Consider the following 19,774-nt stretch of genomic DNA (forward strand, 5'->3'; position numbering starts at 1 on the left):
TTGTGTTGGTTTCAATTTTTGCTATTATAAATAGTGCTTCTAACAACATTCTTGATCACATCTGGTATGCTTGTAGAGGTTTTTGAAAGTATACGTAGGAGCAGAATTGCTGATCTTGAAGTATATAAATGATCAACCACAAAAAAATAATAACTAACTGTTCTTCAAAATGATCATACCACTTTGTGTTTCAATAAGCAGTGTATAAGTGATCTGACTGGTCCACGTCTTCTCCAACACTTGGTGTTACCAGACTTTTTAATAATCGAAGTCATTATAATTTCTTGTTGGATATTTTACTTTACATACTGTATTAAATGTCCACATGATCTTATTATATTATCCACAAACAGAATAAAATGAATCACAAAAGTAAAAAATTGTCATGTGTTAACAATAATAAGATAATGTCATAAACCAAAGATTATGATGAATCCAATTTTGTTACTTAAAATCCAGAGGCTGGATTCTGGAGAGGTGAATAGGGAATCCTAGCCTTGGTAATGACCTCAAAGATTGCATCTAAGGACTATTTTGAAGTGTTCTTCTAGAAAACTGTGCACAGCCCATCCCTATCCTTTTCAAACTCATCTATTCAGAGATTTGGCTGTTCTAAAAGTAATCATAATTAAGAATGTCTTAGGGTCCTTTGGAGGAAAGATCATGCAAACCCACCATTCCTTTATTGTCAGATCTGATAGCAATATCTATACAGTTATTCCTCTCAAGAACAATGTGAAAAACTTATGTGAGATTATTTTCTCCTAGGATATGGCATTGGTCTTCCACCCAACTCTCCACTGACCTCCAATATATCTGAGCTAATCAGCCAATATAAGTCACATGGGTTTATGGACGTGCTACACGACAAGTGGTACAAGATGGTTCCCTGTGGCAAGAGAACTTTCGCTGTCACTGAGGTATGGAAAAACTGCTGATAATGTTGACACTTCGCCTAGCTTTAATTTGAATAATATAAGGAAACGCTGTTACCTATGCCTTGTGGTCAATAATTCAAGCTATTTAATTTACTAGGACTCTCCATGATATTTGGATTATTCCTAACTTTGCTTAAAGAGTGACCATACCTATAAGAATTTTCAGTGAAACATGCTTGTCTTAGATTTCAAGGTGATGCTATTTTGATGACTAAATGTCAAATTTTCTAGTTTATCCTATAATCTGTATTCACAAGTGCAGAAGAAATACTGCTCTAAATTACAGCAATAGACTCTGGGAATTACATCAATAGTGTTTAATTTAACCATTAGTTGCTGGTTGTTATGTGAACTTCAGAATATCCTGCAATAGCTAATCTAAGCCTTTGTTAACTTCCAAATGATAATTATCTAGTCATCCCTTATGGATTTAAAATCTAGACATAACTTAGCCAATATTCTTGTATTACAGAATCATTGATTTTTAAAACTAAACACAACCAATTCCCTTCTTTACTATTGGTAAATTAATACACAGAGAACTAAGTGATTTGCCCAAGGCACACAAAAAGTCAAAATCTGATTCTTTCTATTGAAATACTCTGTCATTACAGTGTAATTAGAAACCTACAAAATAAGGTGGAATTGGGATGACCGAAATAGAATATTGAAAGGTGTAACAAAAGTAACAGGCCCAAATATTTAAAAAAAAAAGAGAAGTCAAATAAACAAGTACAAGGTTGGCCCTATGTTTAAAAAAAACAAAAAACTGAAGACTATAATAATGGTTCTAAGTAGTCTCTGTGTGCAGGAACTCTCAAATTTCTGCTTGAACACAGACTCTTCTTTTGAACTTCAGAACATATACTCACCCTCCTATTTTTATGTCTCTATTTGTATATCCTACAGACATCCCAAATTTCACTCCTCAAAACCTGGATCCTCCATCCTCCCTCCCAAACCTGCTTTTCCTCCTGCATTTCACATTTTGGTAGTGGTAACTTTGCATTAAGTTATTCATCCTAAAGACTGGCAGGGATTGTTAATGCCTTTCATGACTCACTTTCTGCATCCATCAACAAGCCATATTATTTCCTTCTGTAAAGTATGTCTCAAACATGCCATTTATTGTCATCTCCACCATCGTCACTCTAGTCGGAGCTGTCATCCCTCACCTGGACCACTCCAAAAGCCCTCCTGACTGGTTTCTTTGTTTTCACTCCTGCCTCCCTCCAATTTGCTTTCCACATGGCAGATGGCTTTTCTGCTAGAAGCCTGCAATGGCCTCCCATGTTCATGAGGACAAATCTGAAGTTCTGGCGTGGCCTACAATGCCCCCTGGTACCTGCCTGCCCAATTCTCAGCCCCATTTCCTGACACTTTCTTCCTGGCTCATTCACACTGCACTACAATGGATATTTTTTTTTCCTTTGCAATGATCATTTTTACATGAAAATACACTAGTAGCTTCCCTGCCTTGGGATCCCTGAACCTGCTGTTACCTCCTCCCCCTCAAATGCTCTTACCCCTGATATTTGATCAGCTAACGTCTTCATGTACAAACTCCCAGCTAAAATCTCATTTTTTTAGACCCTGATAGATGCTGACCAATCTGAATCATATGTCTCTTCATGATTTCATATATCTCACTAATTATTTCATAGTACTTGGACATAATTTATAAATTTCACTATTTTAAGCATATATTTAATCCAATAATTGTTTTTAGTATATCTCTTTTTCATTAGATGATAAGAGTTCTGGGGGGAAAAAAAACTTCACTTACTATTATATTGTCAGTGCGTCCTACATAGCAGGCACTCAATAAGTAATTATTGAATAGATAAATTAGATAAACCGAACAACATAGCCGAAAAGAAGTCAGGGGTCTGGAAGGTAAGAACGTAAAGCAGGAATGATATGTCCCAGCATGGGAGAGAAACCATGTACTTCCAAGCAGATTTAGTAAAAGTGAGAAAGCAGTGCTAGCTTAAAAAGCCTCATTGTTTAAACTTTCCATGCTTTATTTCTTACTGGATTTGTCATGAGTCAATCTGGGCACAAGAGTGAGATTATCACATGGACTTTTGGGGAGCTCTGGGCAGCAACAGGAGCTGCAGCTGCTAGTCTGCAGGTCTACAGAGCAAAGTGAAGGGCGTTTTCCTTTGAAATTGGTGGTTCAAACTGTGATAAGGAGCAAGGTTGACTTCGAGTGGAAGCCGGTTGGCTCTGGGTCAGGTGGAAAGCTGCTACCCACAGAATTCTTTTGCAGGCCCTGTCACCTCCCCCATACCCAAACTGTCTCAAGGATTTTCAGACATGACCTGAGCACTTCCCACATACTTCCCATGGCACATGGATTGAGGCTTTCAGAAGGAGAGGTGTGGTGTAATCTAGATCAGTCAACAAGCTATCTGGGCCAGACAGATGGACGGCAGCTCCCACCAGAATAACACTCCCACCCCAGATCTAAAAAGCACAGTGATGCTGAGGATGAATTCTGCTCTGAAACAAATAAAGCTCCCCCAAGACTTGCAGGCAAGGAGGGGCAGAGCTCAGCTTACCGATTCCCCCAGTAAGTTTGCCTGTTTGGGGTCAGAGCTGAAAAAAGACAAACAATACAATAATTGTGTCCCACAAACCTCTTCAAAGCCAGGGGATCCTAAAATTGAAGCCCAGGAAAAAAGGGTTGCTATTTGAAATGCCTTGGCAAAAAGAAAACTGAATCTTTTTATGATGGTTGTTGCATTAGCTGTTTTACATAAAGTATTTTGTTGTGTATTCCCTCATTATTTATTTTTTATAGTTCTTTCTAATCTTGTGCATTTTAATTAATTATGTTTCATTAATTAGTTATCACTGTTACTGGCAGTTATTCTCTCCTCTCAAAGCAGAGCTGATGATTGAACTTAATATTTCGATTATGCTACCTGGATGTTTTGATGCTAAGATATGCCAGTGCAGGACGTATATTAAAGAGATAGCTACTTTCTAAAAGACCTCACATAATAGAAGAAAAGAAACTCATCACAACAGATGCAGAAAAACATAGACACTCTGAAAATATGAGGAAGCAAGGCAAAAAGATGCTCCAAAAATTTATAATCCCTCAACAACTCTATCTATAGGTATTCAAGTGAATGAAATGCTGGGCAAAAATTTTAAAAATTTAGCTGTTAAGATAATCAATAAATTTTAAAAAGATATAAGGAATGAACTAAGGGAAAATATATGATATGAAAGAGCATTTTAATAAAGAGATCAAGATTCTGGAAAAAAACAAACAAACAGAAATCTTAGAAGGTAAAGGCACAAAAAGTCAAATAAAAAAACTCTATTGAAGCTGGGTTTAGTGGCACTTGCCTGTAATCCAATTAACTTGATAGGCTGAGGCAAGAAGATCACAAGTTCAAGGGCAGCCTCAGCAACTTAGTGAGACCCTATCTCAAAATAAAAAATAGAAAGGGTTGATGATGTTACTCAGTGATAAATCACCCCTGGATTCAGTTCCTAGTAGTGAGGGGGAAAAAAAACTTGGCTGAAAATCTCTCAAAAGAGATTAAACCAAGTACAAGACGGAATCTCAGAGCTTGAAAACAAAGTGGATGGACTTGAACATTCAGATAGTAGTTAAAGAAAAAATAAGATACTATGATCAGAATAGAAAAGAACTCTTGGACATTAAGACACCAAACTTAAGTCTCATAGCATCAAAGAAGGAGCGGAGACATAAGCTAATGGTATGGATAACCTATCAGTGAAATAATAGCAGAAAATGTTTCAAACCTTGGGAACAGGAAGTACACCCATATGCTAGAGACATTTAGAACCCCAAATAGACAAGACCAGAAAAGAACCCCTCCATGACATATTAAAATGCAAAAAAAAAAATCCAGATCAAAGAAAAATATTAAGAGATAAGAGAAAGACACCAGGTCATCTTTAATGGAAAACCAATCATCAGAAACCCTAAAGTCCAGGAGTGCTTGAAATGACACATTTTGAGCCTTGAAAGAAAATAGCTGCCAATCGATATTGCTATATACAGAGAAGCTATACTTACTTCCACATTGAAGAAGAAATAAAAACCTTTCAGGATAAGCATAAACTAAAGGAATTCATGACTACTAATCCAGCATTGCAGAAGATATTTAAAGGGATCCTATACAGAGAAGAGGATAAAACAACTAAGAGAGCTCTGGAAAGAATAAATCTCATTAGAAGAGTAGACAAGCAAATGAGAATCAGTATTGAAGCAAACATTAGAAATAAATCAAAATGACAGGAAGTAATATATGCCTCTCTATAATAACACTGAATATAAATGGTTCCAGTTCTCCAGTTAAAAGAGGCAAATTAGATTTTTTTTAAAAAGACCCCAAATATATAAGAAAGAAATATATAAAATTCTGCCTGAAAGAAACACCTCATATGTAAAAACATCCACAGGCTGAAAATGAAAAGATGGAAAAATGATATTCCATGCAAGCAGAATTCAAAAGCAAGCAGAGTAGCTCCTCTCATATCCAACAAAGCAGACTCCAAGCCAAAATTAGTTAGAAGAGACAAAGAAGGTCACTACATATTGGTAAAGGGAAAAATCCAACAAGAAGAAACAACAATATTAAATATTTATGCCCCAAATCTCAGTGCACCTAACTACGTAACACAAACACTACTCAACTTAAAAGCTCAAATAGGCCCTAATAAAATTATACTAGGTGATTCCAATACACTTCTCTCACTGATAGGTCATCCAGACATAAAATCAACAAAAATACTACAGAGTTAATTCACACTATAAGTCAAGTGTGCTTAACAGATATCTACAGAATATTTTATACAACAATAGCTGAATATGCTTTCTTTTCAGCTACTCATAGAACTTCCTCCAAAAGATCGTATTTTCGGCCACAAAGCAAATCATAGTAAATACCAAAATGCTGAACTAATTCCTTGCATTTCATCAGATTGGAATGGAAATAAATCATAAACCAATAGCAAGAGAAACTATACAAACACATAGTGATTAAACAATACTTTTGAATGATGAGTAAGCCACTGAAGAATTTAAAGGAGAAATTTATATGGGGTAAAAATGGGAGCTCATAACCCACTTGAATCAAAGTGTGAAATATGATATATCAAGAACTATGTAATGTTTTGAACAACAAACAATAAAAAATTTAAAAAAATTAAAAAAATTAAAAAAAAAAATAAAGGAGAAATTTTAAAATTCCTAAATTAAATGATATTAAAAATACAACATACCAAAATCTCTGAGACACAGCAAAAGCAGTTCTAAGAGAAAAGTTTATAGCTGTGAGTGCCTACATTAAAAAAAAAAAAAAAGAAAGAAAGAAAGGAAAAGAAAGAAAGAAAAGAAAAATCCCCAATAAATAACTCTAGATTTGGGGAAGTTGCTTCCTTTCTCATTCCACACCTCCAGATATCTGTACAGGAATATGAATTTAATCATCTGCAAGGGTCCTCCCATAGTGATTCTGGCTTCCCTTAATATCAATATCAACCTCAAATACAAATATTTAGTAGTTTAGATTATAGTATAGTGGTTAAAAGTATTATCTTTGGAGACAGTTCTACATTTGAATCCCAGATCTACAAGTTATCTGTTACAAGTCATGTTAATTTACCATTATGAGCCTCAGCATCTAAAAAAGTGGTGGGGAAATGTAATACCTACTTAATAGGATTATGGTAAAAATTAAATCAACTAAGGCTTTTAAAATATTGAACATACAGTCAAATATGATAACCATGAAGTTACTTATGTCAAGGATTATGAAGTTTCACTATAAATGTCCAGGGCAATACAAATTTATCAGCATTTTCAAACAAAAACAAATTAAGAGTGTACCAAAAAGAGACAGATTTTAGGAAAGAAACAAATAAACATCAAAACCATCACTTGTTTAGATGCTGGTTTAGATGTTGCATACAAAATACACTTACACTTTTTCAACCACTATTTTATTTTAAGGAAAGCAGTTGGAGAATTCTTGATGTAGTCAGCTGGAAGCACTCGATTAGAGGCCATTTTCAGATCAAATTCTGATTGTTAAGACATCCTGGGTCCACTTCCCAGGTCAGCTGAATTTGGAAAGGAGAAAGTAGTAGCAATGAGAAGAATGGAGCATATAATTAGAACTTCAGAGACCCAAGTAAAAGAGGGCTTGGTAATATCAATGTGTAATGTAGAGATGGGAGAGGAGCCCCAGATTCAGAGAATGTAATTAAAACACATGGAAGTATTCTTTTCCAGATATGGCGGTCTGCATTATGGAATATCCTGTTCTATGCAATGATAGTTTCATAATGATGTTCACATGCTCACCTGTGTGCATTTAAGCAGTAACACATATTCTTGTGCACTGCCTGGCGTATTTGTCTTGAATGACCTAAGACACAACCTCAGACTTATTCTCTCTGGACCTAAAGATAGGATGCAATTAAATGAAACCAGTCTTCAGCTCAGTGGCTCAGCTGAGTCTCCTCTATGAAGGGCCTCTGCCTGCTGGATTTTCCTTTGCTCAACACACCAATACATGGAGTCTCCACCTGCTATTTTTGTTTGTTTGTTGTTTGTTTTTTCTGCTTTCTCCTGGAAAAGGTCACAAGAAGAAAGCATGCCTATTAGTACTTTGCCTGCCTTCTTTTTGTCTCAAATGGCATGCACTACTACGCTGGGTTAGTGCAAAGAAATTGACTTCAAAATCGGACAAGTCATGTTTGAAGCCTACCCCTAGCACCAGCTTACCTTAGGAAAATCAACTTATCCAGCTCTGTTTCAAATTCTTCATCTCTTAGTGGCTCTTGTGAGATGAAAATAAGATCACAGTTTAACAAACATGGCCCTCCTCCCTCCCCCGCCCATCCACTCTTCTGCCTCTGTCCAGGAGAAGGGGTACCGAGCACAGTGCAGCAGAAGAAGGGATGCTCTGGACAGTACCTCTCCCAACAGGTGCTCTAAATAAATGAAGATATGTCTTCATTTATTTCTGACCTCACACTCCATTTTGCCAAGTACTGCCACGTCTGTTGCCACAGAGCAATTCAACACCTTCTTGTAATAAAAAAAAAAAAAATCCTAGTTCAAATAAACATATTATATGATCACCTAGTACTAAAACGTGAAAGATGCTTTTCCACCATTTCCAGCAGACATTAATACTTGGCTCATGTGCAGACCTTGATCTATGCACCACCACTCCCATCTCTTTCCAACACCAGAGCACTCTAGCTGCAGTTTCTCTGGAGGATAAACTCATTTTTTAAAAAATTCCAGGGCTTTGTCTGCTCCCCAGAGGCACCCAGGAAATTGCACGTCCAATTCTGCAGACCAAACCTAGGCAATTTTCAGAGAGGAATTTTAAATTGACCTCAATGCTTCCCCAATAGTCCTTCCAGCACAACTGTGACACTGCCACAGTGGGCTCACTGTCGATCAATTCTACTGGGAAAAAAATGTATGGCAGGTTGTAAATTCCCTTCATCTCTCTTTGACTCAGCAAAAAAAAAAAAAATGTAATTTTTTTTTCTAAAATTTAAGAGCTCCAAGGCAAAAGTTTTATGTAATCTGTTATTCTCAAACAGGCAAGGAAGACAGAGAATCACAGCTGAGCAAGCTCCTAAATTTCTTCAAGGTATTATTAAGACATACAATGAGTTCTCTTTTTGCAAATGTCCCTTAAATAATGGGTTGAATAATTGCATCTTTTAGCTAAATGGGTCTAGTTAAGAAGGAAGGAGAAAAAGTGGTCTTGGCAAGGAACAGAGAGCATATTCCAAGAGACAGAGGAGAGTTTTTTAAAAACTATTTGCAAACCCGTGATTTAAGAAAATCAACAGAAACAATGCAGTCTCCCGGAGTGGGTAAGTTAAGAAAGACATTACCCTACCTATGCCCTATGCCGGAGAGGGAAAATGGAGAGATAGGTTCCTAGAACCTGGGAGACACAGGAAAGGGCTTTCTAAGAGCTATGGCCATTTGATAATGTGCACAGCCCTCCCGTGGTGACCTCAGTGGGAGAGAACCAGGGAATAAATATCCTACCTCAGCCTCCACCACCCTCCCATCTTCCACCTCTACCTTTGATCAAGGGAGCCTGTCTATGTGGTCCATCAAGTCACTTCCCAGGGTATGAAGAAGGACGAAGAAAAATGGAGAATGGATCTGGAAGGCAAAAGAATATCCAGCGCAACCCTTGTGGCAAATGAAAGGGGAATGAGCCAGCTTCAGGGAAGTGTCCACAGCCTGACCATCTGAGAATGGGCAGCTCCTTCACCTTCAGACACGGGTCCATTCTGCAGAGAGAGAGAGAGACTGCCTTGCCCTGTTCAGAAAGAAGAGAGAAATACAACCAAGTTCACTGGAATGACTTGGTCTTGGGAGTCAGACCCACCCTGGCTTTACCAATACCATGAGGAGGCAGCTCTAAGTCCTTGGGGAAATTACTTAACCTGTCTGAGCCTCAAGTTAATGTTTATGTTATTGCATCGTTACAGGGTTTCTGATTGAATCCAGGAGCCTCTTTGGGTTGTTTCAATACTGAGGGAAACAAAAGGTGCCCAGCAAGAGGCTGAACATGGGAATGAAGTTCTTTTGTAGGAACTGGAGGCCTTAATTGCATGGGGTGGGGAAAAGGAGTTTATTTTGAAATTGTATAAAAGCAAATCACCACACTTCGGTTTCTTTTATCAAGGAAAGTGCACCACAGGAAACTGGGCCCATTCCTGAACTTATCTCATCCTTCATTTCAGCCTGTTCCTGACCAACCTGAGCTTTCATCCATTCTCGCCCCTTCCTATCTTCAGCCTCCCGGACCCCCAGCTTTGAACTTTACCCCCTAGGGGATGCCGAGCAGGGATGAAGTGACAATATCTGTTAAAATTATTATGAGGCGATTTTAAAAGATGAAGTCTACATGGCTTGTTACCTAGGATCACTGCATAGATGCAAAAGTAAAAATAACCTTGGTATCAAAATAACCACATCAAAATGTCATGAGCTCAAATTACTTAGCCTCTCTGTGTTCCTTACTTTGCAAAATGGAGATGATATTCTGTGTTTCTGGCTTGGAATAAGGGAATACAGATAATGTACTTAAGCGTCTGACACCTAGTAGGTGCTGAATGGATGGTAGTTAGCAAATTTGTCTCAATTCTCCCATGATCCAGTTGCATGACCTGTGGCAAATCACTTAATGTCTCTAAACTTGTTTCCTTGCCTTAATTTAAAAGGCCACAGCCAGCAAAGGGATGTGTGGTTATTCTCAAGTAGGTTTCTTTAAAGGAATCCTATCCTATCTAACCAAAGATAGGGACTCAGTAAAGGAGGACAGGGACAGTGGACTGACTGGCTTCCAATCTGGCCTCTCCACCCCCTCACCATTGCCCCAGATTTTACCACCCAAAATGCATACCTGATGTATCAATACTTGTTTGCCAAGAAAAACTGTAGTTTTCTCATAGCATATCCATTTCCCCTCTGCTAATCTTTTAGGGAGACATAAGGGGAGAGGGTTAATTAACTGTACATGGAAAGCCAAAGGGGATCACACAAGTTCCATCAAGAAGCTTTAGTGCCCGTCTTCCATCTAGTTTATCTTTAATTCATATTTAAAACCCAAAGGGAATGATTAGGGCATTGGGAGAGGGGCGAATTTTAACAGTCTCTTCTGCTCTTGACAACTAGGTCACATCTCAACACCCTGCTGCCCCTCTCATCTCTACCCCTTCCCTATTCAATTTAAAATGTCACTGTCTGCTATTCAACCTGATGAAAGTTATAGTGAGGCAAGGAGAGTTAATGACTGTAGATTGCTTTAAATTGAAAACCCGTGTATGTCGGGAGCCACCTTGACAGCTGAGTGCTTCCCTTGGAATAGCCTAAGTAATTAAGTTTAATATTTAAGCCAAGCATAAGGTCAGCTGGAACCTGTCCAGATAGTACTTTCTGGAAACCCAAAGGAGCACAAAGTTGTACGTGTATCCTTTTATGATGTAGACTAGAATTGGGATGAATAAAGGAAAGCAGTCTCGGGAAGGCCTCACCTTCCTCTACTCTGCCAACAGAACAAACTCATGCATTCATTTGTTCATCCATCCATCCACCAGCAAACACGTGTTGAACTCCTGTGTACCCGGTCCAGTGCCAGGTGCAGACAATGCAGAGGTTCATACAGAGTCACAGGCAGGCAGAGACAGACTCATGAGCAGACCCTATTCCACACCACCACAGGGGCAGCAACAGGGGAAGACACAAGATACAAAGTAGACCAGTGACACAAACAAGGTCACGATTCACTCATGGAAAAGCAAGAAGGAAACAGTGGGCTTCCTGGAGGAGGCAACCCCCAGTAGGGAGAAGAACCCTCCAGGCAAAGTATGAGCAAGCCAAAGAACGAGACATGAAATGATAAGAAACACAATTTAACCCTGCCCTCCAAAGACACCGCACCAGATCATGAGAGCCTCAGGGATTCTAAAATCAAAGGTGGTCACCACCCTTGGCCCACTTGTTATACAGCCACAGCTAGACCCACAAGTGAATTATAGGCTTTTAACCTCCCTACAACCTTCTCAAGGGCTGGGGCATCTTTTCTAGTCTTCATGTGGAAGGCAACCTGGAATTACAAAGAACTTCAGCTCAGGAAGCAGACATAGCAAGGTCAAATCCAGCGCTCCACTGTGTCTCTGCAAGCCATGCGACTTCCCACATTTCAGACCTTCTCCTAGAAACCAGAGATAATAGGGTCTGCTCACAAGTGTGCAGTTGATTTAATGAAATAGTTTATGAAAAACACCTGGCATAATAAATGTTCTTCCCTCCTTTCCTGAATATAGAACAATAGACAAAGAAGAAAAACATATTTGGTGAATAATAACAATCCATGAGATATTATGGTTGCTGCACCTTCAAATTTTCCTCTTGGACCTATCTCCAAAAATGTAGGAGCACCTCTTCATTACAAGCATCTTATCATTTGAACATAAATTTTTGCTTATTTCTTATATATGTTACAGAACCAAAGACTTTTTTGATGAGTAGTTGAGAAATGCATGATTCTGGAATTTTCTACTTTGCAAAGTGCTAGGTTGACTAGATTTATAGTACTTTTTTTTTTTCTTTCTTCCAATGCAGCATCTAGGTTTGAGTGCGAAAACGTGTTTATACAAACTATTAGGCAGCACATTAAGCTGATCTTTAAAGAAACGAAAGTAGCTATTGTCTCTAAGTGTTGTCAGTGTATTCCATAGTTGTGTTGCTAAGTGGGAAGGCCAGAAACCTACAGTTATCCAGTCTTTCTTCCCCTCACCCCATATTACAAAATTAGGGCTACTTCTCTGTTGCTCTCTGATTATTATAAATGACAGAAGTTTGAATTCACATACTAGGAAAGATTAATCCAGTCAGTATCTCCTTTACCTTTGCTAATGAGCAAGTAAACAGATCTCATGGAATAAGGGTCTCCTCTTTTACATACAAGAGATGCTTGGGCATAAATTACATCCAAGACCACATACTGTGAGTAGTTCTTGCTTCTCTCCTAGTTAAATCCAATGAACTCATGAATATTTACAAAACCAGAATATTTACTATGCAACTAGAAGGTATAACAGTTCTCAAACTGATTAGAACTATTGTGAGAGAGTCTTCCTTCCATTTTTTCAGACTTCCAAACACTGTGGGGGGTCTCATGAAAAGGAATTCTTCCCTGATCTCCATTCCCTGTGCAAAGTAGTTGCCTCCAGGCTCTGAAGAGTCCTGCTTGAAATAAACAGAGAAGGCAAGGAAATGGGTGAAGACTGCCATCTAGTGGCACTGAAGAGAGATGTTGCAGAATATCACAAAAGCCTTCTTTTTTTGTTTCTCACAAACGGCATTAACCAAATACAAGAATGTGAGAAATTGCCCCAACTTTTTCTCCAAGGCTTCTATGGAGACTTCCTCCCCATGCAGTGATGGTAGGAGTTGCTGGAATTTCAGCAGGTGCTGGATGAAAAGGCAGCATCCTGGAGGAGCCTGGAGCCCTTACAGTAGAGGGGACTTCCCTTTGGAGACTCATGTTTGCCTCCTCTCCCTATCCTAGCTTATAAAAATCCAAGACTACTGCTATGGATTGCATTATGTTCCTACAAAACATATGCTGAGATCCTAAGATCCTAACCCCCAGCACCTAATGGCCTGGTTTTGGATGTAGAGTCATTGCAGATGTGATTAGTTGAGATTCACATATTTTACAGTAGGGTGGGGCCTACTGTAAAATCCACTCTGACTGGTGTTCTGATAAGAAAACAACTACCGAGCAAAAATAGAGACACACAGGGAGAATGCTGTGTGATGACAAAAGCAGAGAATGGATTTAGGCAGCTGCAGGCCAAGTGTATTGGTCAGCTTTCTGTTACTGTAAGAAAATACCTAAGATAATCAACTTATTAAGAGGAAACAATTTATTTTAGCTCGCAGTTTTGGAGGCTTCAGACCATGGTCAGTGGTTCCTGCTGCTGTGCTCGTGGCAAGGCAGCCAGCCCATCATGGCAGGGAGCACACGTGGGAGAGGCCAAACTACTCTACACCGCAGCAGAGATGCAAAGGAGAGGAAGGAGTTCTGGTGCCACCGTCCCCTTCAAGAGCACACCTTCAATGTTCTGAAGACCTCCCACTAAGTCTTCTAAAAGTTCCACCTCCTCGCAATAGCTCTGAGCTGGGGACCAAGCCCTTAACACTTGGGCATTTGGGAGACATTCAAGACCCAAACTACAGCACCATAGAATGCCAAAGATTCCCGGCAATCCCCTGAGAACTAGGAGGATGTAAAAAAGGACTGCCTTACAGGTTGCAGAAGGAGCATGTTCCTAGATTTGAGGCTTCAGAGCTCCCACATAATGTTAGAGAACAGCCTGTCCCCTCCAGGGCCTCCACCCCCTCGCAGAGGCCCTAGGTTTCCAGACACACGCCTGGTTGTCATTTTGCTCCTCTGTTCTCACAGCTGCCAGTCCCTCACCCTGCTCCATCCACCCTTCACAGTGCCAGGTGGATTTTCTAGAATATTATTCTGTTTAGAACCTGTGGTTTCCCTGCCAAATAGAAAACAGATGTCTTAGCCAAATAGTCAACACCCTCCACAATCTGGTTTGTTCCAGCACACCTGATACTCGGCTCATTAAAACACTTGGCCCACATCCATTTTTTCACTTCTGCAATTGTAGTACTAGTCCACCTCGTCTCCATCTGGATCAAACACTTACTGAAAATAAAAACTTTAAAAAAAAACAAACGCTTCCTCCAAGTATTCCCCCACAAAAGTAATTTCTAAATTCTTTGAGTTCTTGAAGCTCTTTGCCCTGACCTCTTGTCCTCTTGGAGGACATCTTTCATTTTTTATCTTGTGTTGTAATTCTCTTATGCTTTAATTCACTCAGGAGTCAGTCAGCTTTCTGAGCAGGGATCATCTCTGAATACCCTCAGTGCTTTACATGGTTGCCTAAATGATGTCCTATAAGAAATAATTCATTCTGTCCTTTCTGCAGTTCAGGAGAATGTCTAACCATCCACTCCCTTGACCTTCCTGCCCACACTGGCCACCTTGAAGTCCCTGTTTCGCTCTTCCTGCCCCAGTGCCTTTGCATATGGAGTTTCTTCTGTCTGGAATACTCATCCCTTCCCAGAAAACCTGGTTGACTTTGTCTACTCCTTGAGATTTTAGCTTGATCATCATTTCGCCAATAAAGGTTTCCTGCTGTGCAAGTTCTCCTAGCACCACATCCCTGTCATCTGTAGCACTCAACACAGGTAGTGCATCTTGATGTCTACAAATATGATCATTTGGTTAGTGTCTTCTTTCTGAAACTCTAAGTTCCATAAAACAGAGACAGCAAAGGCGACTGTTGTATCCCTCTCACCTAGGAGATGCTCAATAAATATTTGTTGAGAAAGCAAATGAAGAAAAAAAGAGGAAGAGAGAAAAGAAGAAAAAAAGAAGTAGAAAAGAGAAAAGGAGACAGGATACAAAACATTGAGTACCTAGAGTGTGCTAGCACTATTTTAAGAGGCATCTTAAATAAATAAATCTTTTTTCTTAGATACTATCTCACATACACCTACAGTAACACTGTGAACATGATAGCATTCCTGCCTTGAAGACGGGAAACCTCATGTTTGGAAACAGTTTACACTCGTGGTTGTGGCCGATGTCAGTACCATGAGATGTTAAATATGGTGACAGGAACTACCGTAAGGAGGGGAGAGCTTCCAGCTGAGGCTCCAGATCTCCTGTAAAGCTTCTAGAATGAACGTGTGACTCAGAAACTCATTCTCCTGTCGGACATGGAAGAGGAAGCTGGACACGAGCCTCAGGTCTCATCATTTCCATTTCTGTCAGTTGTATTTTCCGATATCAGTTATTTTTGCATGTGACTATTTCATAGTTCTTAATCTGAAAACCCTTGAGGCAAAGAAATGAAAACTTGCTGAAATCGAATTGCCATCAGGCTTCTGGTTTCTTCCAAATCATCGGCCTACCCTTTTAAATTACTTACCACAGTGAATGCCCTGCGATTCACATCACTCCACAGTGATAAACAGAAAGAGTAACAAATAGTGTTTTCCATGGAAATGGAAATGCCTAAGAATAATGCCTAGAGGAAACTTAAACCACGGCATTGGGTGGCATAATAATGCAGAATCGTAAAGTTTATGAAATGCAGAACAATGGGGAACTCAACTTCATGTGAACTAAATCTCCAGCTCCCACATAATGTTACATGCTCTACTCCATGGTGCTGCAGTCTGGCTGGGCACAATTCAGGAGCCACTTGTCAAAAGAAACGAACTTTATTTTTAGAACACACACACCACACCACACAGCTCCTCAGGAAAAACCCTCAGAGCCCAACTGCCACCACCGGTTTCCCACAGTCCTCTCAACCTCCCCACCTCCTCCTGCTCTTGAGGCCGATTGGCTGGGTCGCATGGGCGGAGCCAAAAAAGTCCCCCAATGAGCAGCTCCCTGGTCTGAAAGGGCAGGGAAACAGCCCAATGAGCATCACCGCAGAGGAGCCAATCAGTTGGCAGCTAGAAGTTTGCTGGGGCTGCTGTGAGCCAATCATCAGCTGGCAGCTGGAAGTTTGCTGGCAGCTGGAAGTTTGCTGAGGCCCCTTAGGCTGTGGCTCTCAACACCATGGGAATAAATGATTCTTCCTGCACATCGGAGTCATTGAAGTGGCACCAATCTTGCCAGTATTGCCTGTTCATTTATTAAATTAGTTAATACTTATGACAAGTTTCTACGCCTATAAAACACCTATATACATTACCTTATCTGTCTGCCTCTCACAATAATCTTGTGCAGTAGACAAAGCAGGTATAGTTATTATCACCATTTTACAAATGAGGACACTGGGGCTGGCATAATGATGGCTACTCTGGCCTCACAGCTAATAAGAGGCAGAAGTGAGACTGGAGCTATACCATTTAACTCCTGAACTCTCTCTGCCACCCCATTGCTGCCTCCAAATTGGGGACTCACACACAGGAATAGAGCTTAGGAAGAGTGTCCATATCAGTGGTTCCTTTCTCAAAAAAGACCATCAGGGAATTCCTCAGGGCAAAGAAAGAAAGAAATCTGTAAGTGTCTGATGGGTCAGTGATGGTCATTCTGTGGTCCTCAATCCTGCAATGGGAAGTCTGTGATCAGTCCTGAAAGAGTTCTGAATGGAGGAGCTAAAATTGATGCTGGTAAAGCACTTAAAAGTCATATGCAGCAGACTGTAACTGATATCTAAGGAATGTTAAAATGACAGACCTATACTTATGTGCCTGGAACTGCCAGGTACTCTTGCTTTAAGACCTCATCTTTGCTAGCATGGCAAATTATAATAAAGTTAGCAACATGAACAATGACCGTTGGGGTTTGGATCCAAAAAGATGTCTCCTGAAAAGCTCATATGTTAGGCAATGCAGCAATGTTGAGAGGTGAAATGATTATGAGAGCTATAACCTTGTCAGTGGATTAATCCATTTGATAGATTAATAATTTGAATGGACTATGAGTGGTAAATATAGGTGGTAAATATAGGTAGGTAGAGCATGGCTACAGGAAATAGGTCACTGGGGTCACTATATTATATATATAATGATATTTTTATATTTATATATCTATCTCCCTGGGTCCTCTCTCCCTCTGCTTCCTGGCTGTCATGAGCTGGGTAATGCTCCTCTGCCATATCCTTCCACCATGACATTTTGCCTCACCTTAGGCCTAGAGCAATAGAGTTGGCCAACCATGGAATGAACCCATAAACCTAGTAAACTTTTCCTTAAGTTTTGTCAGGTATTTTGGTCATGGTGACCAAAAGCTTGTGCAGTGGATAGAGCAGATATAGTTATTATCACCATTTTACAAATGGTGACTAACGCAATGACAATAATGCATCATATTGGTTAATCTCTGCTTAAATCCTTGTAAGACTATACAAAGTATGCAGTAGCCCCATTTTTTTGTATGGGAAAACCAATGTCAAGCAACTAGTTCAACATCTTACTATTAGGTGGACAATTAAAATTTGATGTTGGGTTATCCTGTTCTAAATACTTTTCACCCTATAATGCTTCTCTCAGATCTTATTAATTCAGTTAGCTGGAATTTAATCATCAAATATTTTTGCTTCCAAATCTTTCTTTTTCCCTTAACTGCCTCAGTCTATCCTATTCAATATGAGAGCTAATGAGCACTCAAAATGCTAGAAGTATAAAATCAACATTTAGCAAAACAAAAATTGGGTAAAATAATTCATTGATAAATCATAATATTGATTACATGTTGAAAAATGTAAAACATTAATATAATTTAAATGTTATTAAATAAAAGATGTTATTAAATTATTTATTAATATATTTATATTAATATAAATTAATTTCATTTTTTTAAGAGAGAGAATTTTTTTTTTAATATTTATTTTTTAGTTTTCGGTGGACACAACATCTTTTATTTTATTTTTATGTGGTGCTGAGGATCAAACCCAGCACTCCGCGCATGCCAGGCGAGTGCGCTACTGCCTGAGCCACATTCCCAGTCCTCATTTTTTGCTTTTTAATGTAGTTACTAAAAACATTTAAATTATATAGATGACTAACATTATGCTTCTATTGGACAGTATTGCTTTAGATTATTGTTTCAAATTTCATCAACTTTATTCCCCACAGGCTGACATCAGAATAAAATAGGAATAAATGTTCTTCAGTTTGAATTATTCTCACAGCATAAGCCTATAACAAAGATGTTCAGACTCTGAGTTCTGTGGTATCTGACAGGCTGCTTTTATCATTTACCATAATCCATGGCAAAAATAATCATATATATATATCCATCCTGTTGCAAAACCAGAATAACCTGGTATGTTTATGTCATATATACATATATTCTATTTATATAATATATATTCTATTTAGCTTTGTTTTATAATATATTTTATAAATATATTCTATTTAGATTTATATAATTACATATCAATATAACTAAATGAACAGTTTTGTTAAGTAATGTTTACTCAGAGAAATGAATTTCCCCTTACTAATATCTTCTCAATTATCTCCCTTTCTATTTTTTTAACATTGGTTGCAACCCACAAAATTAACTTCCCAACCTACTAATGTGTTTCAACCCAGTGTATAAAACTAGGCGCAGCGTCTGCAAGTGAGATACTGATTTAACCTACACAAAGGTGAAAGGATTGGGGGGATAAATAACAAGTTTATTTAGTTGAACCTGGCAGAAATTCATTAGCAAGTGGAGGCCTGTAGCTACAGCAAATCCTGTAGCCCTATCAATTGGTTAAATTGAGGGAGTTCTTCACACAAAATGACTCTTCTGTCCTATGGAGTCAGCACTAGTGGTCATATCTAATGTCCAGCTATTGTACCGTCTGCTCACCATCACCTCTTTTTATAAGGAAGAACAAATACTTCTTTGGCATTTGCTCTTCTTACCGGATCCCCACTCAAGATCCCAGGTCCAGCCAGGAGGTTCAAGTTTCCGTCTACTATAGGCCATGTCTGATGACTGGGGAGTGGGAATCCAATCCAATTGAGACCAATCCAAGCCTGTTTCTGAAATTTGTAGGCATCTAACCAGAACAAGGGAAAATCAATCTTCTAATGATAAAACCCCCAGGGTCTTAACTTGGAATCTGTCAGTGGTCATGTTCTCTGCCATGTGGTAGAAGCTCCTTCAGCATAGAAGAGAGTGAAGCAAAGAGAAGCAAAGATGAGAGATACAGAGAAAAATGGACCCAAGTCTCTACAGGACTAGTTATATGAGCACACGGCCCATGTGGTCTCACAGGGTCCCCTGTCTCTTTGGATGCTCTTCTGTGGATGAGTTGAAATGTATAATAAATTTCAAACAAAAAGTTCTTACATTTTCATTTTATTCTGTGCTTACAAACTATATTACTAACCCTGTGGCCTTAGTTCCAATTGTTCCTTAAATCCAACTGGATCTTCACCCTTCCTAATACTGAATCATTTATCTCTTTTTTCAATTTTGTGAAATTCTTACCAAAAATGTTTTTGCTAAGCTCCTTAGAAGTTGGTTCTCTTTAAACCAAAGATCTTTAATGACACTGTGATTAAACACAGAAGTTTGGGCTAATAACACAATTGTAGAAACCCTAAACCACCTTGACCCAAAGATAGAGTTCTGTTGCTGCCCCTGAGGCTTGTGACTTCTCAGAACCGTAGCTGTAGGGCCTGTGTATCTCCCTGCAGAGTCCAGAAAAATCTTCATGCTCTAGGAATAAACCAGTTGGTCTCT

The 19,774-nt window shown here is 39.1% G+C and overlaps 1 protein-coding gene across 1 annotated transcript in view; it reads left to right on the forward strand.

Moving 5' to 3' along the window:
• The first annotated feature begins 749 nt into the window (after nt 1-749).
• The window catches only part of LOC107147897 (glutamate receptor ionotropic, NMDA 3A), a 46,890-nt gene continuing 27,865 nt past the window's right edge, over nt 750-19,774 (forward strand). The window contains exon 1 of the mRNA XM_048783291.1: nt 750-920. Coding sequence (XP_048639248.1) covers nt 852-920 — 69 coding nt within the window. The 5' untranslated portion in view covers nt 750-851. The remainder of the gene's footprint in view (nt 921-19,774) is intronic.

The sequence above is a fragment of the Marmota marmota genome, unplaced genomic scaffold, assembly GCF_001458135.2.
Source record: "Marmota marmota marmota unplaced genomic scaffold, marMar, whole genome shotgun sequence".
Classification (NCBI taxonomy): Eukaryota; Metazoa; Chordata; class Mammalia; order Rodentia; family Sciuridae; genus Marmota; species Marmota marmota.